Source organism: Fukomys damarensis, unplaced genomic scaffold, assembly GCF_012274545.1.
Source record: "Fukomys damarensis isolate Sample0158 unplaced genomic scaffold, DMR_v1.0_HiC HiC_scaffold_17, whole genome shotgun sequence".
Lineage (NCBI taxonomy): Eukaryota > Metazoa > Chordata > Mammalia > Rodentia > Bathyergidae > Fukomys > Fukomys damarensis.
In genome coordinates, this window is record NW_022900929.1 from 54101970 (window position 1) to 54125797 (window position 23828).

Genomic DNA, 23828 nt, shown 5'->3' on the forward strand with positions numbered 1-23828 from the left:
ATGCATGTACTGCCATGCACCTCTGACACAAGGTAATGCTGTGGTTTTGGGACATCTTGATGTCCCTAACTTTACTTTGCTTGACCTTAAAGACAATAAAAGTGTCTGCCTCAAGCCAGGCATGGTAGAACCCATTTGTAATCCCAGCACTCAGGAGGCTGAGGCAGGAGGATTGATGCAATGTGTTACACAGTATAAGGCCAGCCTTAACTACAAAGTGAGACCCTGTCTCAAAAACAACAACAAAAAGAGCCTCAAAATAATTATGATAATTAAATATTCACAAACTGCCTAGTGTAGGACTTTATAGGATTTATTATAGGGCCTTAGAAAAATTTGACAAGTGAGTTTAATATTTCCACCACTAAAGAAGAGTTTCACCATAGATCTTGTGTACATTGCACATAAATAAAACTCAAATTCCTTTCTATGTTTTTCTTTTCTTTTTTATTGAGACAGGTTCTTGCTATGCTGATTAAGCTGACCTTGAACTATGTAGCCCAGGCTGCCCTTAAACTCAAAGCATCCCTCCTGCTTCAGCTTCCCGAGTGCTGGAATTATAGGCATGCACCACCATACCAGGCCTTTTCTGTGATTTCTAACACCAATTTCACTTATATGAGCAGCTTGGTTTCCTGTGACCATTATTGCTGCCCCATGAACTGCAGCCATAGTGAACTTTCTGGAGCTTTGGCAGTCCTGTTTTCTGTGCCTGAGTCTCTCCTCCTAGGTCATCCTTGGAAATGTTGCTTAACTGTCCCTCTCTGGTAAGTCCTAAACTCCTTCAACATTCCTTGGTCCCCTTCTGTGTACACATGGAGATGCATCTGACCAGTTATAACTGAGCACCTTGTACTGCTATTTATGTCTAACACCTTTGCTAGTTATAAAAATCAGAAGATCAGGGCTGGGGATTCAGCTCAGTGGTTCTGCTACCTGCCTTGCAGTTGCAATGATCAGAGTTTGATCCCTGGTACAAAACAAAACAAAACAAAAACTGCATTGAAATTCTTGGGCTGGGGATTTAACTCAGTGGTTGTGCTGCCTGCCTCACAAGCGCAAGGGCCTGAGTTCAATTAAAAAAAAAAATTAGAAGATCAAAATCTTCACTTAGCTGGGGGAAGTGGCACATGCCTATAAATGTAGCACTTGGGGCAAGTTAGTAATAATCTCTCTCTCTCTCTCTCTCTCTCTCCTCCCCCCCTCTCACCCCCTCTCCCTCCCTCTCTCCCTCTTCCTCTCTGCCATAGCAGGTGCACACCAGGCTAGAAATAAAAGAGTTTTCTACCTGGAACCCCCAGCACCTAAAGCTAGCTGGGGAAGGGGTAAATCTACTTTTCTGATTTGATTTGTATTTATCAGATCTGGCAAAGATATTTCCTGACACATTATACAAAGGAAAAGATTAGGAGGCAGATGTGTCCTGGACCATGTATGAAGAGAGCAACTAATTTTGGGGGCTACAAATAGCAGGATTTTTAACCCTCCTGCTAATACCCATATATTTCTTTCTTTTTTTAAATCATAAACTCTGAAACTCAGAAGCATATCTCATTTCAAGCAGGCCTCCTTTCAAAAGTTCTCTCCTAAGGTGTTGTGATGTTCAAGCTTGGTTTCACAGTTCCTTTCCTCCCCTTGATTTTTATTATTTTGCAGGGAGGAGGCATTAGAAGTTGCCACATTGCCAAGTTGTGAGTAGAATTTTGAGAGCATATGTGTGTCCTCTTTTTTGTTTTTGTTTTTGATACAGGGTGTTGCTATGTAGTTCAGCTGGCCTTGAACTCACTATGTAGCCCACATTGGCCTCAAACCTACACAGTCCTCCTGCCTCAACCTCCTGAGTATTGGGATTACATGCCTGTGCCATGATGCCTGGCGAGCATATTTGTATTCTGTTGTATTCTGTTGGGAAGGAGAATGGGTTGACTTTATTAAACACCTGAAGAGATACATAACCCTGAAAAGGCTAAGAATCATTGTCTGGACAGCCCCAGACCTCCAAATGGGTGAAAGCCCAGGATCCACTAAATTCCTCCTATAGGATGTGAGCCAGCTCAGGTGACAGGGAAAAAAGGAGAGCTCTGTCAGCTCTTGCATTCATGCTGTCAGTATTTATGCTTATTTCCTGGGTGACAGGCCCTTCAGCAGGAGATATGGGAATCCTGCTGGAACATGCAGGTCTTCTTTCTCTTGCAGCTTATAGTCTGTTATGGTTTATGTCTAGATGTGCCTCCCCCATCCCCCAAGCCTCATGCAGTTACAGGTGAGGCTTTTCAGAGATGACTGGATCCAGAGTATGTGATTTTGGGATTAAGTGTATGATGCTGGGATTAAGGGTATATGATTACTAAGTTAGTCCACTGATTGGTTTGGCAGAGTTCTTAGTGTGGATAATGAGAAGGCCCACCCTCAGTATGAGTTCTACCTGCCCTAAGGGCATGTAGCCTGGATAGAATATAAGGGGTCTGCTGCTGTCTCTTGCTTGCTACTTCTTAATTACTTCACTGCTTTACTGCCTTCTACCCACCATGAACTGTTTCTCCTCTGCCGTGCCACCCTGCCTTGGAGCCAGCCCCTCTACAAACTGTGAGCCAAAATAAATTTTTCTTCCTTTAACTTAGATGTTGGCTATTTTGTCTCAGCAATGAAAAAAGTAACTAAGACAGTCCTATGAGACAATACACAATAAAGAAATAAAGATTTGCAAAGTCATCACTTCTTCATCTCCATATTCTTCTGGTGCTTGACACATAGTTGGTGCTCCGCAAAACTGATGAATAAACTGAATGAATATGAATAGAGTTACTGTTGCCCAAAATTGTTTTTGAAGATAACCAATGAAATTTTATGTTTAAACCAGGCGTGGTGGCTCAAGCCTGTAATCCCAGTGCTCAAGAGGCTGAGGCAGGAGGATCACTGAGTTCGAGACCAGCCAGGGCTACATAGTGAGTTCCAGGGAAGTCACAACTACATAGTGAGACCCTGTCTTCAAAAAAGCCAAAAAAAATTTGTTTAGTTATTATTTATGAAAATCTCATTTAGTTCACTGCAGTGAAAACTGGTGTTACCATATAATATTTTATTTACTTCTGATTCATCTATAGAACAGATTTGATATGATTGAGAAACTTGACCTTGGCTTTCTACTCTTTTCTCTTCCATGTTCCAGTTATAGCCATAACTTTTGAACTCTATTTTGGAAAAGACTGGCCAGGAAAAAAAAATGATAAAATTTTTCCTTATGGTGAATAAACAAGGACAGACCCGACTTTCTAAGTACTATGAACACGTGGACATTAATAGGCGTACACTTCTGGAAACAGAGGTCATAAAGAGCTGTCTCTCTCGATCCAGTGAACAAGTAAGTTTCTGATGTTTTTCTTTCATCTCTGCAGTCAACTTGGCATTGAAAGTTATGTTATTACTGAGTCTCAAGGGCCATCATTTTCTCTGAACTATGTTCCTTCAACAGCTATTAGGGAAAATAAGGAATGATAACCTAAGGAAGCATATCTTTCTTTACATCCCCAAAAGAGCAGAAAAACAAGAAAAGCAGGAATAGTCTTGGGTTCTTACTTAGGTCAGTATATTTGTCTCAGTACACCATAGAAGTGGCAGCTAAATTTACTCCTGCCAGTAAACACAATCTTTTTTTGTTCATATGAATTCAGCCCTTGGAATTCTTAGGAGTGCCTGTAGCAGGTGGCTCTCTGTAAGCCAAAATTGAAGGTCAAATGACTGGTATGAAGGTGAATACTCAAGGATAATAATATCATTTTGTGCCAGAGGATAATAATATGATTCCCATGTAAGGATACTATTTTTTCTTGATTATCATTTTTGTAAATATCCTATATACCGATATAATGCTAGCACTAGTAATTTGAAAGCAAAACAAACATGATTTGAATTTGGGTTTTTTGTTTTTGTTGTTTTATGGGGGTTTTTTTGGTACCAGGAATCAAACTTGGGTCCTTGTGCTTGTGAGGCAGGCTGTGGAACCACTGAGCTAAATCCCCGGCCCTTGAATTTGTTTTATTTTATCATGTAGATGAGAAAAAAATGGAAGTTAAAAAGTCACATAAAACAACAATCTGTCCATCCTGCCAAAATTTTTTTTCTTTTGTGGCTCTAATGTATTGAACCCAGGGCCCTGAATGTATTAGGCAAGCTTTCTACCACTATGTTAAACCCCAGTCCCATCCTTCCAATTGAAGGCTAAATAAAATCATTAGAATGATAGAATTTTTATGGTGTGGATTGGACATTAAACTCAGAATTTTGTGCATGCTAAACACACACCCCCCACTGCTCTACCACAGCCCATAAATAGTATTTTTTTTAACTGAACCAATTTTTCACAAAGAACTTTAGAGAATTATTTAATCCAGGTCTTAAATCAAATCCATTGGAAGTCACAGCTGAAGCAAAATCAGAAGTCATGTTTAAATCACACACTAATTTCCTTACTTTTCCATTTCCCTGCACATGTGGAAACCACTGCAAAGTGTTAATCTATTAAGCTACATCAGAGCCCAGAAGTTACATGGTGTAAATGTGCTTCCCTTGGCTTTTAAATGTATTTTCCAATTCGGACATCTCAGAGTTTCTCTTTGAATTACTACTTTGGCCTTTTGTGTGCACTGCTTTGAATGGAAATGCTAAAAAGGCCTGTCTTAATAGCTGCATGCTTTAAATAAAGGTAAACAGACAAGTGTTCCTGTTTGAATCTTTCTACAGAATACAGTCACTGTACTATCAAACATCATTTTAACTGAAATACAGGCCATGCACACAACATCAACATCTCACAATACCAAAAGCCATAAAGTTTATACTCAGTCACATCCGGTCAGCACACCCTGACAAAGTCCAAAGGAAGAGTAACCCTGCACCTTCAGCCTGCTGTCTAAATCACAGTGCTGACACACAGCTCTCTGTGAGGTGGTTTTAGGAGAGAGATGAAAGATGAGGAAAGAGAAGGGAGTTGTTTCATCCACCACTCAGTCGTGGTAAGCTAGTTATTAATTCATATGAAGCAGTGTTTACAGTGGGAGATTTTGTCTAGCACTCACCTCACAAAGGCCATCTTTAAATAATTTATAGAAGAATCTACATTGATTCTTATGATGCATCTAGGAAAAAGGAATACATATGTATTATACACACACACACACACACACACACACACGTCACACGCACATAATGCTTTTACTGTATTTGTCTTCTCAGTGACTATTAAATAGTACATAACTGAGCATATCTAATTGCTTCCCAAGACACCATGGAGGGCGGTGGAAACAAAAGAATCTTTATCATGTTTGTGTATCTTCACATTGAAGACAACTGAAAATGCTCATTATTCATAAGCTTTGGCTGCTGAGTTAGTTCCACACAGAACTGAGAAATGAATGGGAAGAGTACAAGTGGTAAGCCCTGTGATCTCAGACTTCTTCCCATTCTACTTCTCTACACCCTCTTGAGATGCTTCCAAGGAGCCCTCCAAACGCTGTGAGAAGGCCAACAAAGGCGGTTTTACATTTCACTGTTCTATATTTCTAGGACTGTGTGGCAGATGCTCAAACCAGAACTTAGAGATCATGCATGCCATTTTGAAGAAATCTCTTTTCATCCGAGGACATTACTATCTATTTGTGCTTTGTCTAGTGCTCTTTCATTGAATATAAGGATTTCAAGCTGATATATCGGCAGTACGCAGCTCTCTTCATTGTGGTTGGAGTTAATGACACTGAGGTAAGATACTAGAAGAGCCCATAAAAAATACAAGGAAATTAGGGATCACTCTGATTTTTATTCATTCTCCTACTTATCTCCATGAGAATTATTGTGAGACCTTTTCCCCCCAGTATTGAAGATTAAACCTAGGGGCTGGTTCATGCCTTTTTTTTTTTTTCATTTCTTTTTGAGGTCTTATTATGTTGCCCAGACTCATGAATAGCTGATATTATAGGCCTGTGGAATCACACCCAGCTTATTTTCTTTCTTTAACAGGGTCTTGTTATGTAGTTCAGTCTGGCCTTTTACTCTCTCATGTAGTCCAGGCTCACCTCAAACTTCTAGCAATTCTCCAGCCTCAGCCTCTCAAGTGCTGGGAATACAGGCATAAACCACCACACCTGGCTAATTTTTTTTCTAAATGAAACTGTGTATCACTGTGTTGCCCAGGTTGGTCTCAAACTTATGGACTCAACTGACCTCCCACTTTAGCCTCCCAAGTAGCTGGAAGGGCAGACACACTCCACTGCACCCACCTAAAATGTCTCCCTCTATCCTAAGCCATTCCAGTGTCCTGCCCTCATTCACACAATGGGGGCAGCTCAGATGAGCTCTGATGAGGTCAGAGGCCACACATGTGTGAGTCAGTCACCACATTAAACACCGGCTGATATCAAAGTTAGAGTAAATTATAAATATGACAGCATTGTGTTTACATTTCTTGAAAGATGGGTCCCACATCAAAGGCACATGCAGTCCCTTGAAGGGTGTTTCGGATCTAAAAACACTGAAATCTCAGTGGATTGTTTTTATCCATGAACCACTCTGAGGTGCTTTTCCTGTCTTCATAGATAGAGAAACAATGGTATGACAAACCTGAAAAATTACTTAAGCCAGTTGGTGATAAAAGTTAGTACAGTTTAGATCTGTACACACTGGGCTCTGAAGTTTCACTTTCATCAGCATTATGGTCTAAATAAATTCAGAAGGTAGTCTTAGAGATTAAAGTTGTCCTATACTATATTTCCTCCATTAAGAAGCATCTTCTGCATTCCCTCCATGTTGGGAATCAAACCCAAGGCCTCAAGCATGCTAGTCAAGCACTGTACCACTGAGCTACATCCCCAGCCACACCCCCAGACCTGTGCCTTTTCTTGGGGGATGGCTAGTAGAGGTTGAACCTAGGGCCTCTGCCATGAGCTACATCCCCAGCCTTTTTTTTTTTTTTTTTTAATTTTCACATGAGGTCTTGTTAAGTTTCTTGTCTAGTCTCAAACTTGCAAGCCTCCTATCTCATCCTCCCAGAGTTCTAGGATTACAGGCATCCACCACCATGTCTAGACATTTTTTTTTTTTTAATTTTGAAACAAGGTCTCAATAAAATACTAAATTGCTCAGTCCAGGCTTGAGCTGGTGATCCTCCTGCCCCAGTCTTTCAAGTAACTGGGATTATAGACACGCGCCATCACAACCAGCTAAATAAGCATCTTTTACGTAAGCCATTAATAAGTCTGTTCTGGATGTTTGATCACATTATTCCTTTCTAAGCCACATGCTCTAAAACCTGGTGGCTAACTGGGGAAATTCCTATGTCTGATTTACGTGAGGGCCACGCTAATTTTTTTTCTTTCTCAATACCAGGGATTGAACACAGGATCTTTGCACTGAGCTATATCCATCCTCAGCCCTTGTTTTTTCATTTTGTTTTGTTTTTTCTTTTTTCTTTTGAGACACAGTCTCCCAAAATAGCTGAGTTGCCCAGGCTGGTTCATACTTGCCATTCTCCTGACTCATCCTTCCAGACTGCTGGGACTGTAGGTTTGTACCACTGTGCTCAGCTGCCATGCTAAAATTAATCACATGTATTCCTCTTTATTTCAGAATGAGATGGCCATTTATGAATTCATCCACAATTTTGTGGAAGTTTTAGATGAGTACTTCAGCCGAGTGGTAAGTCTACTGACTGAAGAATGGTAGGCTGCCTCAGCATATTATTCTAGAAATTGAGTCACTTTAGGTGTATATCGAGATTATGTTAAAATAAAGCTTAAATGTGTAAAAGTTAAAATTCAAATGATGCCAGGTTTTCCTTATCTTTCCTTCTGGCTCATCTGAAGAATTACAAGCCTATGTATGTGTTAGATCTTTATAAAGAACTGGTTCTTCAAAGATTAAATACTTCATAGTTCTCTCAGTTAAAAAATTTTGCTCTCACTTGTTCTCTCTTTACTTCACTCTGCTTTCCCTACTAAGACACCTGAACCCTTTTCACTTTAAGTATCATTTCCATCTAAACCCTTGCTTTTAGATTCCTCTATAGAAATCCGAGTCTAGTTTAAACCATCCTCTTTTTATTTTAATAGCTATATTGAAATAGAATTTACATACCATACAACTCACTCAGAGTATATAGCTTTTAGTATTTACAGAGTTGTACATAATCAATTTAAGGAAATTTCTATAAACATAATATCCATTAACATTTTCCCCTAAAATCCCCCTCCACCTACTCCAGACCCTAGCAGCCACTAATCTACTTTCTGTCCCTATACACTGGCCTGTTCTGGACATTTCAGATAAATAGGATTATACAATTATGAGGTCTTTTGTGACTATGCCTTTTACTTAGCATAATGTTACTAAGCCATATTATTGTTATTTATTAACGTTATTAAGCCACCCATGTTATAGCATAAATAATATTGTTTTCCTTTTTATTGCTTAATAATCTATTGTGCAGATATTCCAGATTTTCTTTGTTCATTTGTCATTTGATAGACATGTGAGTTATTTCCAGTTTGAGGCTATAAATAATGCTGCTATGAACACTTGTATCCACATATTTATGCATAACCATGTTTTCAGTTCTCTTGGGCATATCCCTAGGAGTAGAATTGCTGGGTGATATGATAATTCCATATTTAACTTCTTCTTTTGGTGCTGGGGATCAAACTCCGGACCTCACGCCTGCAAGGTGTGTGGCCACTGAGCTAAATCCCCGGCTCATATTTAACATTTTGATGAACTATCACACTGTTCTCCAGTGTCTAGATTATTTAAGTTCCCATCAGCAGGATATGATTGTTCTCATTTCTCCACATTTTTCCCAAAACTTATTATCCATCTTTTTTATTATAACTATCATTGTGGGTATAAAGTGGTATAGAAGCCAATCAATTTTGGATTTGGTTTGCCTAATAATGTTTAGCATGTTTTCATGTGTTTCTTGGCTTGATACATTTTCTTTGTGAAACAAAAGAGTGCTTAATCCTTTGCACAAATCTCACCCCTGCTTTTTGGCTTCCCAAACTGGATTTTGAACCCCAAAGCCTCACACATGCTATGCCAGTGCTCTGACCCAGTTCCACTCTTCCATTTTTTTATTTTTGAGACATGGTTTAGCTAAGATGACCAGGCTGACTTCAAACTTCCCATCCGCCTCCCTCAGTTTCCCTAATTGCTGGGATTACAGGCATGTGTGCTTCTGTGCCTGGCTCCTCTGTCCATTTGTATTGCAGTATTTGTCTTTTCATTGTTGAGTTGCAAGAGTCTTTTATATATTGTGAGTAAAGTCCTTTATGATTTGAAAACATCTTTTCTTTTTCCATAGTTTCCTTTTCATGTTCTTGATGGTACCTTTTAAAGCAGTAGTTTTTGACCTATTGATGGAAACCAGTTAATATTGATTTTTTTTTTAGCTGGTTGTTTTTTGGTATCCTGCCTAGAAAGTCTTTGCCCAATCTAGTTGCATCATGAAAGACTTACTTCTGTTTTCACATTAGAATTTAATAGTTTAGCTCTTACATAGGTCTGTGTTCCATTCTGAGTAATTTTTGTGTAAGTTGTAGGCCTAACTTCATTTTTTTTGCATGTAGCTATCTAGTTCAAACAACTTTTATTGAAAAAAAAAACAACTGTTCTTTTCACCAGTGAACATCTTGGCACCCTCATTTTGAATCAATTGACTGTAAATATAAGAGTTTATTTCTAGACTGTCAGTTCTGTTCCATTCATCTGTATGTTTGTCCTTATGCCAGTACCAAAATATCCTTTTTGTAAGAGTATTGTTGCCTTTCTTTATTTTTCTGTTTTTTTTTTGTTTTTTTTTGTTTTGTTTTTGTGACAAGGTCTCACTATGTAGTTGAGACTGACCTGGAACTCACTTTGTAGCCCAAACTGGTCTCAAACTCACAGCGATCCTCCTGCCTCAGCCTCCCAAGTGCTGGGATTACAGGCATGCACTACCACGCCTGGCTATTGTTGCCTTTTGATGGCACTTCTTCCTTTTATTTTTTTCACTTTTATTACTAGTCATGCAGATTAGTGGGTTTCATTTTGGCAGATTTGTACATGCACGTAACATCATTTGATTATTTTCACACCCCACTCTCTTTTCTGCTGTACCTCTTCCCCAGTTTCATATATGGGAGGGAATTGATGTATACATTTTGCTCATATCTATTTATCCTCCTCTTACTTGCTCTCACACTCCAACCCCTCTCTCTTAGTCCCTTCCCCATCCAGTAAGTCTCCCTTCTACTTTCTTATCTTTTTTAGATTCCACATACTAAGGAGAACATACAATACTTGTCTGTTTGACTCTGCCTTATTTCTGTCAACACAGAGGTCTCCAGATCCTCCATTTTTTGGTAATGACAGAATTTCATTCTTCCTCTTACCTGAATAATTCTCCATTGTGTACACACACTACATTTTCTTTATCTTTTCAGTGTTGATGGGTGTCTAGGCTGGTTCCATATCTTGCCTGTTATGAATTGTGCCGCAATAAACATGGGTATGCAGGTGTCATTATGGTGTGCTGCCTTTAATTACTTCAAATATATACCAAGGAGTGGTGTAGTTCTATTTTTTGAGGAACCTCCACAATAGCTATACTAATTTACATTCTTATCAATAGTATAGAAGCATCCTCACCAGCATTTGTTTTTTTGTATTCTTGATGATACCCTTGGACAGAGATAAGATGAAATCTTACTGTAGTTTTTACTTGCATTTCCCCAATGGATAAAAATGTTGAACATGTTTTTTATATACTTATTGGCTATTTTGTGCTTCTTTTGAGAAGTGACTTTTTTTCCTCTTTGAGATAGGGTTTTGCTATGTAGTTCAGGCTGGCTTTGAACCTATGTAGCTCAAGTTGGCCTTGAACTCAACAGCAATCCTCCTGCCTTGACCTCCCAAGTGCTGGGATTACAGACATATTGCCACCATGCATGCCTGGCTTGTAGTATAATTTGACATCAGGTATTGTGATGCCTCCACCATCCTTGCTCTTGTTGTTTAGGCTTTGGCTATTGTATCTCTTGTGTTTCCATATGAATTTTAGGATTTTTCTCTAGTTCTGTGGAGAATGTCATTATATCTTTATAGGAATTGCATTAAACCTAAGGATTACTTTTGATAAGATGACCATTTTAAAACTTAATTCTGCCCATCCATAAATATGGGAGGTCTTTTCATCTTCTGGTTCTTCTTCAGTTCTTTTTTCAGTGTTCTAAAATTTTCACTGCAGAAGTCTTTCACCTTCTTGGTTAGGTGGATCCCTAGATTTTTAAATTTTATTTGAAGCTATTGTGAATTAAATTGTTTTCCAGCTTTTTTTTTCCACAGCTAATCCATTATTGATGTAAAGCTGTTGATCTTTTTTAATGTTGATTTTATCCTCTGCTACATTTCTGAACTTATCAGCTCTGAAAGTCTCTTGGTGGAGACCTAAGGCCTTTGATGTATAGGATCATATTATTTGTGAACAAGGATAATTTGGACTTTTCCTTTTCTATTTATAACCCTTTTTTTATTCTCTTGCCTAGTTGCTGTAAGAATATAGAGTTAAGAGTGGTGACAATGGATATTCTTCCTCATTCCTAACTTGAGAGGAAATGCTTTTAGTCAGAACCACACCAACTATATTACCTAGCTTGTAGTGAAAATTCAAACCCAACAGTCTTTTTAGGTTTTGGGGTTTCGTTTTGTTTTTGGTTTATTGAGTTTGATTTTCTTTGCAGCCACAGATCTTCCTGAGACTTGATTAGATATTCTCAAGGAGTAGCAGTGGTATAAGCTCATTATTTTTCAAAGTTGTTTTACTTTGCTTTTATATAAAAGACTAGGAAGGAACTGTTTCCAAGATTCTGCTTCCTGAGGCAGAATAGAATCTACTATAATTAGTAAAATCAAGTGCACTTCAACATGCTAAGGGCAAACCATGTGTTCAGAAGCTATAACTTTTGGCAAACTCTTTCATGGAACAGTCAGCCAGTCCGTCCTCACAACTAAGTGCAGTGCTTGTTTCCCAAAGTCTAATTCCTGGACCAGCAAGATAAGCCATTCAATGGGGAGATGGCAGGAGGGGGCCCTCCGGAGTCCTGCAAATGCTGTAGAGGCCTTCATGGTATATGGTGAACACAATGGAAAAGTCACCCATCTGCACACTTATTTTAAGTTATACTTCAAAAAAAGATGATGTCTAAGGAAAAACTGAAACATGATAAAAATAATTTTTTAAAAATGTACAAATTCTAAAGCTAGGTGTTATGCCACACACCTGTTGTCCTAGCACCTAGGAGCCTGAGGCAGAAAAATTCCAAGTGCAAGGCCAGCCTGCACTACATAGTGAGATCTGGTTTTTGTTTGATTTTGTTTTGTTTTGTTTTGTTGTTGTTGTTGTTGTTTTGAGACAGGGTCTCACTATGGAGTTGAGACTGACCTGGAAGTAACTATGTAGCCCAGGCTAGTCTCGAACTCACAGCGATTCTCCTGCCTCAGCCTCCCAAGTGCTGGGATTACAGGCATGCGCCACCATGCCCAGCTTCTTTTTTTTTTTTTAAAGACCAGATCTCAGGCCGGGCCCATAATGAAGGGCATCTGTGAAGGGAGGAGTTAGCACCCTCCAAATGTAGGAGAAAGCAAGAGGCCAGGCAAGACCAAGACTGGCTTTGAGGGGGCAGAACATTGGAACTGGCTTTAAAATCTAGTTCTGTGTTTTTGCTTGGAGAGAGTACCAAAGGCCAGCACTGTCCATAAAGAAAATGTCCTATACCCCTGCTCTCCAGTAGCACTAGCCATATATGTTTTGAACACTTGAAATGTGGTCAGTAGAACTGAGTGATTTACTTTGACATTTTATTTAACTGTAACTAATTAAAATGAAATCACTGCATCAGGCTGGTGGTTACCATATTGACCCTGTAGCTGTAGTTCCTGCTTATCTCCTGGTGACTACTCTCATGTGAAGGTAAACTACTTGCAAATCAGGGTCTGCAATTCAGAGCTGGCCATGATTAACCACTTTAACATGACACCCACGAAGAAGAAAGAATAACTTTCTCAAAATAACAATGTTTTAAACCTAGGAGAATAAAAAGTGGGTATGAGCACTATCATTGCTAAAGTTTTTTTTTAATTACTATATTCAGTATCTAAAAATAAATAGCACATTGCTGAATTATTGCTGTAATTTTAGGGAGTAAGGGACCACATAAACCGCAGAAGTAAACCTTAGTATATAATTTAAGCAAGGTGATTATGTAGGGCTTTGATTATATGAAGGATGACCCAGTACAGAATCTAGACTGTAGCAAAAAGAAGGCAAGAGGGGCTTCAGGGAGCCAGAGCTGCATAATAGAGATTACGCTTGTTAGCCATAAATTTGAAAATAAATTTCAGCTCTGTTACTTGTATAACTTTGGGCACCAGTCATTTTACTCTTCTGAGTTTGTTTATAGAATGATTATAATAATTCTGTCATGATACTGTGAAGATTAAGTAAAATGTGTAAATTGCCTACTACAGTAGCCCTTCATATTTATTTTTATTTTTTATGCACATTTTTTCTGCATTTTTATAGCTGCCTAAAGTGTAGGGAAAGAGGAAGACTCCATAAATGCTGATTATTTTTTTAAAATTGTAAACTAATCATTTGCAGTGACTTATTTTCCTTCCAGTTCTTGTTTTTTGCTTTCACAACCATAAAACACATTTTTTTAGACTGAAGAAGCAAGAAAATTGTGCTCATGCTCTTATTTTCATCTTCATCTATATAAAGTGAAAAGACATTAGCTTGTAAGTGACATGTAAGGAAACTTCCTCACTTGAAGAGGGGATTTTGGTGTATTAATATTTAGATTCTACAAATCTTTTACTGACTTTACTGTCATAAAGGAATCATTTTAGCACTGTTAAGTTTTATATTTGGTGCTCTTAATTCATGACAAAAATTTGATATATAAACGGAGGTTCTTAAAACATGACACCACAAGGCAAATAAGGAAAACTAAGGTTGAAATGTAATATTCAGAATTGTAATAAAACCCAAATTGAAATAACTGCAAAAAAAAAAAGAAGGCAAGAGGGAAGAGTACTCTGAGGAGGAAAATGAGATCAGCCCCACTCATGGAGAGTACCAAGGCAACTAAGATTTGTATTTAGATTTATGAGTTTTATTATATTTATTTATTTTGGGGACACTGTATAGTTCAGGCTAGCTTTGACCTTACTAAGTAGCCCAGGCTGGCCTCAAAGTCTCTGCTATCCTCCTGCCTCAGCCTCCCAAGTACTGGAATTACAGGCATGGGCTACCACACCTTGCTAGATTTGTGAGTTGTAAATATTTGGGGCTATTTTTTAAAAAATCTTTCAGTTTCCAAATTTTCAGTTTTTGGAGATCAGCTTCATGCTGTCTGGACTGAAAGAAGGATCTCAGTATTACATTTTCAAAACCAAAATCCAAATCAGCTTCAAAGGAAGCAGCTTCTGAAGACGTGAGGGCTGCTGCAGTTGAGGCAGAGGCAGGAGGGTTTCCACACTGCATTTGACAAACTAATGTCCATTCACATACAGATGAACTAATTTCTGCTTAGCATTTTCTCCCTCTATGACTTTCTTATGTTATAAACATCTATTTTCCTTGAAAAATAAATGAAAATACCTATGAACAGAAAGAAAGGGGAGGGTAAATGCCCGTTATTATACATTTGTCTAGATCCATAGATTGAACAACACTGGCACGAGTGTTTTCTCTGGTGGCAGGATGTCAACAAGGGGGCAGGCATTACATGAGTGCGGACAGGGTCAGTATGTGTGGGATATCTCTGTACTTTCCTCTCAACTTTGCTGAGAACCTGAAACTGCTCTAAAAAAATTAAGCTTTTTTTTAAAGTGGGAAAAGGATCATCAGTAACCCCATCACTTACTGATAAATGCTGCTATGTACATGTCCTTTTAGACTTCATAGGTCTGTCTCTATCCCTACAACTGTACACATGTATTTGGGCTAATACTGCATGTAGTCATCCCTGCATCTCTGTGGGGTTGGTCCTAGGACCCTCGTGGATATCAAAATGTCTGAGTGCTCATAAATCATAAATCTGTATAGTATTTGCATATAACCTATGCAGAGCCTTTCATAAACCTTAAATCAACTCTAAATTACAAGGTCCTGAGTTCAATCTCCATACAAAAAAAAAAAAAAATCCCAATCCTCACTCAGGGCTTTCTGCTTCCCAGGTCAGAGGCAGAACAGGGGCTGTCTGGCTCAGAGCACCCCTCCACCTCTTCTTACCTGTGCACTCTTTTTCTCTTTTCCAGAGTGAACTAGATGTATCCTTTTTCAATAGTGTCTTCCAGGGCATGGGAAAGAACTATAATTCTAATGAGGTAAGTGCCACGGAGCAGGGAGACCACTCAGCAGGACCCAGAATGGCACCAGCAGCTCTGACCAGGCAGCCAGAAGCACTGGACTTTCAAAGTCCCCAACTTTCCCTTGTTTGCAAAAGACAATTATTTTTAAGACTCTTTTTTTTTTAATAGACAGGACGATGCTATGATAGTAGTTAATAAAAATAGTATATAGTTGCTGCCTGCCTTGCAAGCTCAAGGTCTGGAGTTTGATCCCCAGTACTACTACTACTACTACTACTACTACTACTACTAATAATAATAATAATATTGCAAAAGAATTATTTTTAAGACTCTTTTTTTTTTAATAGACAGGACGATGCTATGATAGTAGTTAATAAAAATAGTATATAGTTGCTGCCTGCCTTGCAAGCTCAAGGTCTGGAGTTTGATCCCCAGTACTACTACTATACATAATAATAATAATTAACACACATTCAGAACTGTAAGATAATAAATTTGTGTTTTTATAAGCCACTGAATTTGTAGTAATGTGTAATACAAGCACAGGAAATGAATAGATCCTTCATCACCAAGAGTCAGTTTTTATCCCCATTGTGATGACTGTGCCACTATGGGGAAGAGATACCTATCTCAGTCATTGTATATATCAGGTAGAGTTCAGTAGAGTAACAGATTTAATATTATATATTAAATATTATATTACACTAAGATTTACAAGGTAGGCTTAAATGGCCACATGTAGAATAGGTGTAGAAGGAAGCAAAGGGGCCATCCACACACTGGAGAACTGAACAATCCAGTCAAAAGCGGAAGACCTGGAGCTCACTGCAGAGTCCTGCTGGAATCTGCATCAGGAAACCAAAGGAAGGGTCTGTGCTGGAAACTGAAGTCTGAGCTGGAAGGGTGAAAAGTCTGTATGGAAGCTTGGAGACAGACATCCAAAGGTGATGGTGAAGACTGGATCTCCTCTGACGAAGCAGAAGTGAGACTTCCTTCTTATTTACCTTTTTATACCATTGAGACTACAAGTCTACTGTTTGATGCTCCCACATCCAGGGCGGGACTTCCCTCTTCAGTAATTCTACCACTCATCCACACCCAGAACAGCTAGGCATTTCTCACTCAAGGTGACACAACAGTTAACGATCACACTATAATTCTATCCCCTTGCCCAAATACAGAAACTGGTATGTGACCAAGGTCAGACCAAGAATGTGAGATACAAATCTTTATCTGTAAAGTTTCTGTAAAAATATTTATGCCCTTAAATAAGAAATAATAAAGAGATCCATGAAGAGAAATTTCTCTTATTTCTTTGTAGATGGTGCTACCTACATATGGTCCCTGGACCTGCTGCAGTACAACCATGAGAGCAGACAGATGAAGAGAAAGCCCACATGCCAAGAGCAGCAGAGCAGAAAAGTGGCTGGGGGAGAAAAAGCTAGTTCCCTGCTTATGTAATTCCTCTTTTAGCCAGATTAAGGAGGCATCTCAATGGCTTGCCATCAAAAGCAGCCTTTTTTCCTTTTACCAGAAAGGTAAAAGTTTCATTCTATAAACAAAAATACTCAACACTAGGTGAACGAAGGTATTTGAAGTAAGAGATAATTTCAGACTGAGAGATTATAAGAATGAGATTCTAATTGAAGATAGTTAGCTGACAGTGAAGAAACTCCCCGAATAACACTAAAGATCATTTTGAGTTGGTCGTTGTCCCCAGAACTAGCCTATATTTTCCTACTTATATATCCCACACACCTAGGCCCTATTCTAAACTCCATGTCCAGTATGTTCCCTGAACAGTTTGCCATTGGAAACACCTATCTCGCCTTCTCAATCTTTGTGCAACTGTGCAGGATGATCCCCAGAACCCTTTCATAAATAATATAATAGTAATTTAACTTCTGTCAACATGTGGATAAGTTTGTTCAAAATATATATAACACAGCTAGAAAATGCTTGGTCTTCCCAGAGACTGGATTTTTAGGGCTCTAGGTATAAATCTCCAGTCTTCATGGTCAGAAGGCCCTAAGAATTGGTTAATGGGATGGTTGAGAAAATTACCTAGCTTGTGTTCATTACTTTTCATAGCAGAATGAATTCTCCTTTCCTTTGCTATCCTTTAAATCAAAAGTACTGAAGGACCCCAACAACAACGAGATGGGATTGGAATACTGTGGACCTGCACATCTTGGCAGGAGCCCACTAGGCTTTGTGTGAATTAACTTTTTACTTAAAAAAATCTGCTGCTTCCTGAAAATAAGAAAGAAGTCTTTTGAGAACATTGAATCTAAAGTAATGACATCAATTGTGACAAATATTTATTAATGTACTTATATATACTTAGTGTGTAACTTGTATATGAATTATCCCATACTTTTATATTTGTGTGTGTGTGTGTGTGTGTGTGTGTACTTGTGCCCAGAACTGGTATGTCTGCATCAACTTAATATCCTGGAGAAATGGCCATTTACCTGTTACGATTGATGGGAAATGTCATTGTGTTGATAAAACTCATGTGCAGGCAGTATTTAAGACTTTAAATTAACTGAGAAAAACTTTGTGCCCTCTAGTGGTAAGTGACCTACATCTACGACCTAGGAGACACAAGGCCAGTCACTGGTCTAGTTTTTATTCACTATGCAGCATTCTCTTTTAACTATGCTGTTTAAAGCAATTAAAAATCTCTTTTGCCTTGGATAGCTCAGTTTTTTAAAAAGACCTTTGTGGATAGGAGTAGTGTCGCATGCCTATAAGACCAGCACTCTGGAGGCTGAGACAAGAGATTGCCTCACATTTAAAGCCAACCTGAACTACAAAGTGAGATCCTATCTCAAAAAAAAAAAAAAAAAAAAAAAAAAAAAAAAAAAAAAGAAAGAAAAGACAAGCCCGTGTGATAGGCCCTGGATTCAATCCCTAGTACCAAAAAAAAGAGCATAGGGTGGGGAGCCTTTCAAAAAGTTATCAGGGGGCCGGGGATTTAGCTCAGCGGTTCGGTACCCTGCCTTGCAAGCCCAAGGACCCGAGTTCGATCCCCAGTACCAAAAAAAAAAAGTTATCAGGAAGACGACAAGACTAATAGAAACTTTGTTGGAAGGACTTAGCCAAGACCCACTTTGGGCTCCCTGTGAGTCTTGGACAAGACACATCACCCCCTCACACAGTGAGAGAAGTGGACTACAAGAGTTTCAGTATCATCTCAGCCTGAATCTGGGCTCCTGCCATGGCTGCAGGTAACTGAGTTGAGTAACCTTACACCTATGCAGGAAGATTTACAAGTTCAGATACTCAGAGAATTAAAGACAATCAGATGTAATAGGATATGTATTAACAGTTGGATAAGTTGTTTCAATGGACCATAAATTATATAAATTAGATGTTTATTGGAAGTAGAGACAGGTGTGCTTATCTTTTTTTTTTTTCTTTTAAAGAATTAAACCCAGGGCCTCACTCTGAAATGTATCCACAGCCACCGCTGCCGCTGCTTCCTCCTCTTTTTTTTAATAAAACCTAACTGTGTCTAAATTGCCCAGGCTGGGCTCAAACTTGTAATTCTCCTGCCTATGCCTCTCAGAGTGCTGGGATTACAGGTGTTTCCACCACACCCAGCTAGGTGCACTTTGCACCCACCCCTCTGCTGTATAGCATATGTCTGTGGAATGAGCCAGCCTTCTAGTTTGCATATTAATTTCCACACCAAAACACACACAATTTGTATCTTTTCCCATTTTTAAGCCGGTTTCATTTTCACTCCCACATTTGACTTCATGGAGGCGCCTCTCTTCTATTGCATTCTTAAAAGGTTACCACCATCCCCTTGTGGAAAACAAAACATTAAAAGCACATGCCTCTCCTCTGCTCCACTCAGAGCCCTTTTAACTCTCACCTTTCCAGGAGGGCATGCACAGACCAGGTACATAGCAGAAATGCAGAGGGCCTGTAGAGGTTCAGCTGTAATTTCCTGCTGCCCTGGGTCGGTTCTGTTGCTGTTCTTCAGCAAGCAGCCAGGACCTGCTGGAGCAGTTCGCTTTGTTAGGGTCTGCACTGTCAGGAAAGCTTGGTAGGCTGGAAAAGGTGAAAACAAGCAGCTGCCATAATTACAGCCAAGAGGGGTTTCTCCCAGCATTCAGGGCACATAATCTTTGTTTTTTCAGGCATAGGAAACCCTCCTAATCAGCCCTGTCGCAGACATGATTTCCCTTATTCAGTCTTTTTCTCCAGAAGTTTTTCCACCCTGATGCCTTTTTGAGGATGGGGAAGTTTTTCAGAGCTTGCAGGATACAACTGAGAGTGTACCATTTACAGTTTTCCCTAGTATGGGATTGTGCTACTTCCAACAAAACTAACATTACAGAGTAAGACAGATGAGATTTAAAAAAGAAATGACCCAAGTGCAGGAAACCAGGACAAAATTTCTGTCTTATTGAAACCCTTCCATCCTAGTTAAGTGGAAACCCTCTCACAAGTGGTGTCAGGTGGGGCTGATTATCCCTCAGGACCAAGCAAGGCAATGGCCTAAATCATTCACATGCTGGAAATAAGCTGTACCAGCTCCCATCCCCTCCCACACCCACTGCCCTGGAGGCCTGTTTTATAGGGAAAGTTTGCCCTATCACAGAGCTAGGTAGACTTACTTAAGCCTTCAAATTCTGTGAGCTAAGATTGCTTGTTTTGTTTTGGTTTTGAAGCAAAACCTTTATTGATACATTTCAGATATATGTAACGATAATGATACGTTCATCACAGGGAATTCGTACCTGTACCTGAGATATCTTGCTTCCTTTTTTTCCCATTTCCCCCCTTTGATCCCTATTCCCCTCCTTATTTACAATAACTTTGTTTCCATTTTTCCTTCTATTCTTTTTCCCTTGTCCCTTCTTTCCTTTACCATTCCCCCTCTCTTGTTCCTCTTCCCATTTGAACATTTTCTTCCCATTTTTCAATATCTATTATATGTTTTAGTCTTTATTTCCACTCTTGGTTTCTCATACCAGAGAAACAATGTGATATTTAAACATATGGGTTTAATTTATGTCACTTTAGAGTATGGTCTCAGGGTGCACCCATTTAGCTGAAAATGTCTCAAGCTTGTCCTTATTTATGGCAGAGTAGCTCTCCATTGTGTATATATAAAAACAAACCACCACATTTTTATTCATCACTTGATGGGCATTTGGGCTGTTTCCAAGATTTAGCTATTACAAACTGTGCCACTGTAAACATGGTTGTGGGCTAGGGATATAGCTCAGTAGTTGTGCCACCTGCCTTGCAAGCACAAGGACCCGAGTTCAATCTTTGGTACAAAAAAAAAAAATGGGTGTGCATATATCACTGTGTATGCTGCTTTTATTTTTTTAATTTTTTTATTTATTTTTGGTCCCGGGGATCAAACTCAGGACCTTGTGCTTGCCAGGCAGGCATATTGCCACTGAGCTACATCCCCCAGCCCTGCTTTTAATCCTTTTGGGAAGATACCAAGAAGGGGAATAGCTGGGTTGAATGGAACCTCTACTTTTAGTTTTTGAGGAATCGCCACACTGATTTCCACAGTGGTTGCACCAGTCTACACTTCCACTGACAGTGGAGAAGGAATCCTTTTCCCCAGAGCCCTGCCAACATTTATTATTGGTTGATTTCTTAATAATAGCCATTCTTTCTGGAGATGTAATCTCAGCATTGTTTTAATTTGCATCTCTTGAATGATGAGTACATATTTTTAATATATTTGCCATCTCTACTTAATCTGAGAAGTGTCTATTCATTTCAGATGCCCATTATTGGATTGGGTCTTTAAATTTCGGAGTTCTCATGTTTATATCAGCACAGTTTATAGTAGCTAAATCTTGGAAACAGCCCAAATGTCCATCAACAGATGAATGGATGAAGACGATGTAGTTTTTTTATACAATAGAGTATTACTCTGCCATAAAGAAGGAAAGGCTCGAGACATTTCTAGCTAAATGGATGTGCCTTGACACCATACTCCTAAGTGACATAAATCCAACACATATGTTTAAGTACTGAATAGTTTCTCTGATGTGAGAAACCAAAAGTGAAAATGAGGACTAAAATGTGTAACAGATATTGAAAAATGAAAAGAAAATGTTCACATAAGAAGGTAAACAAGGAAGTGGGAAGAGGAAAGGAAAGGAGACAAAAAGGAAAAATGGAAACAAAACTTGTAAATAAGGGAAAGAGGGGTCAAAGAGGGGAATGGGAAAAAGAAACAAGATATATCATGTAAAGATACAACTCCCTATGATGAATGTTATCATTATGTGTATCAAAATATACCCATAAATGTTTTTGCAAAAAAATTTTTGGACAATATAAAAAGTTGGGGAGTCTGATTTTTTTTTAACTTTTTTTTTCTCGGTACCAGGAATCAAACTCAAGACCTGTACTTGCCAGGCAGGCACCACACCACTGAGCTACATCCCTGGTCCCTGACTTCTTTATATCTGGATATTAGTCCTTTGAGGAACAGCTGGGAAATTTTTTTTCTCACACTGAGGGTTGTCTCTTCACTCTGTTCATGATCTCTTTTGCTGTGCAAAAGCTTTTTAGTAAGAAGAGATCTCCATTGTTGATCCTTTGTGATATTTCCTGTGATCAGTTTAGTTCATAAAATCTTTGCCTATGCAAATGACTTCAGAGTTTCTACCTGTTCTGTCTTCCAGTACATTTAGTGTTTCTGTTTTAATATTTAGACCTTTGATCCATTTGATTTTAGTTTAGTGCATGGTGAAAGATATGGGCCTACTTTTAATCTTCGGCAGGTGGAAAGCCAGTTTTTCCAGCAACATTTATTAAAGAGGCTATCTTTCTTCCAGTTAAGGTGTTAGGCTTCTTTGTCAAAGTTAAGGTAATTGAGTATGTTTGGAGTTGTTTCTGCATCTTCTTATCTGTTCCACTGATCCTCTTTTTTTTTTTTTTTTTTTTTTTTTATTTTATTTTTTTTTTTTTTTTTTTTGTCAATATCATGCTGTTTTTATCACAATAACCTTGTAGAATAATTTCAAGTCAGGGATGGTGACGCCTCCTGCCTTGCCTTTGTTGCCCAGAATTGCTTTTGCTATTCCAGGCCTCTTCTGGTTCTAAATGAAATTTAGAATTCTTTTCTCTAACTGTGAGGCATGCTATTGGTATTTTGATTGGGATTTGATTAAATCTGTATAACAATTTTGAAATATGACTGTTTTCACCATATTAGTTCTTCCTACCCAAAAACAAAGGATATCTTTTCATTTTCTGATATACCCTTTGATCTCCTTTTTCAAAGTACTATAGTTTTCCATATGAAAGTCTTTTACTTCCACTTTAGATTGACTCCAAGGTATTTCATGTTTTTAGATGCTGTTTTGAAAGGTGTGGTTTCCCTAATTTTTGAGTTTGTTTTTTGTGTACAGGAATGTTATTGATTTTTGAGTGTTCACTTTGTACCCAGCTTTGCTACTGAATTTGGTTATTAAATCTTGAAATCTTTTGGTGGAATTTTTGGGGTCTTATACATACGGTATCATGTCATCCACAAATAATAATTTAACTTCTCCCTTTCCATTCCTTATTCTTATATTTCTTTCTTTTGTCTGATTGTTCAGTCTATTTCCAGAACTATATTGAGTGATGAAGTGAACATCTTTGTCTTGTTCCTCATTTTAGAGTGACAGCTTTCAGTTTATCAATTTAGTATGATGTTGGCTATTGTTCTGTCATAGATGGCTTTTATCAGATTGAGATAAAGATCTATCCCATTTTTCTGTAGGGTTTTTATCATGAATTGGTGTTGGACTTTGTCAGATGCTTTTTCTGCATCTATTGAGATGATTGTGTCGTTTTTGGGCTTGGCTCTGATAATGTGGTCTATGATTTGTGTATGTTGAACCATCCCTGCATCCCTGGGATAAATCCTATTTGGTCATGATGTATAATCTTTTTGATGATTTGCTGCATTCTTTTTGCCAATATCTTATTGAAGATATTTGCATCTCTGTTCATTAGAGAGATTGGCCTGTAGTTCTCTTGATTGAATCCTTCTCTGGTTTTGGGATCAGGGTAATGCTTGCCTCCAGGAATGAATTTGGGAGTATTGTTTCTCTTTCAATTTCATCAATGAGTTTGAGAAGTAGTAGCATTAGGTCTTCTCTAAATTTCTTGTAGAATTCAGCAGTGAATCCATCAGTCTGGGCTATTTTTTGTGGTAGGTTTTTATTACATCTTAATTTCATTGATGAATATTGGTTTATTTAGAATTTTTGTCTTCATGGTTCAGCTTTGGTAATGCATATATATCCAGGAATCTGTCCATTTCTTTTGTGTTTTCTACCTTATTAGGAGACAGTACATGGGCTGGGGATTTAGCTCAGTGGTTCGGTGGCCTGCCTTGCAAGTGCAAGGACCCGAGGTCAATCCCCAGTACCAAAAAAAAAAAA

The 23828-nt window shown here is 38.6% G+C and overlaps 1 protein-coding gene across 6 annotated transcripts in view; it reads left to right on the forward strand.

Annotated features, from left to right (window-relative positions):
- The window catches only part of Ap4s1 (adaptor related protein complex 4 subunit sigma 1), a 56084-nt gene that overhangs the window by 24018 nt on the left and 8238 nt on the right, over window positions 1-23828 (forward strand). For 3 of the 6 annotated variants that reach the window (XM_010633560.2, XM_033765117.1, XM_010633558.3), the window contains exons 2-5: window positions 3170-3361; window positions 5668-5754; window positions 7618-7686; window positions 15343-15354. In XM_010633560.2, coding sequence (XP_010631862.1) covers window positions 3224-3361; window positions 5668-5754; window positions 7618-7686; window positions 15343-15354 — 306 coding nt within the window. In that variant the 5' untranslated portion in view covers window positions 3170-3223. Of the gene's footprint in view, window positions 1-626; window positions 768-2924; window positions 2946-3169; window positions 3362-5667; window positions 5755-7617; window positions 7687-15342; window positions 15412-17530; window positions 18199-23828 lie in introns of those variants that run through there. The other 3 variants (XM_010633561.3, XM_010633559.3, XM_033765116.1) reach the window with 3 other exon arrangements.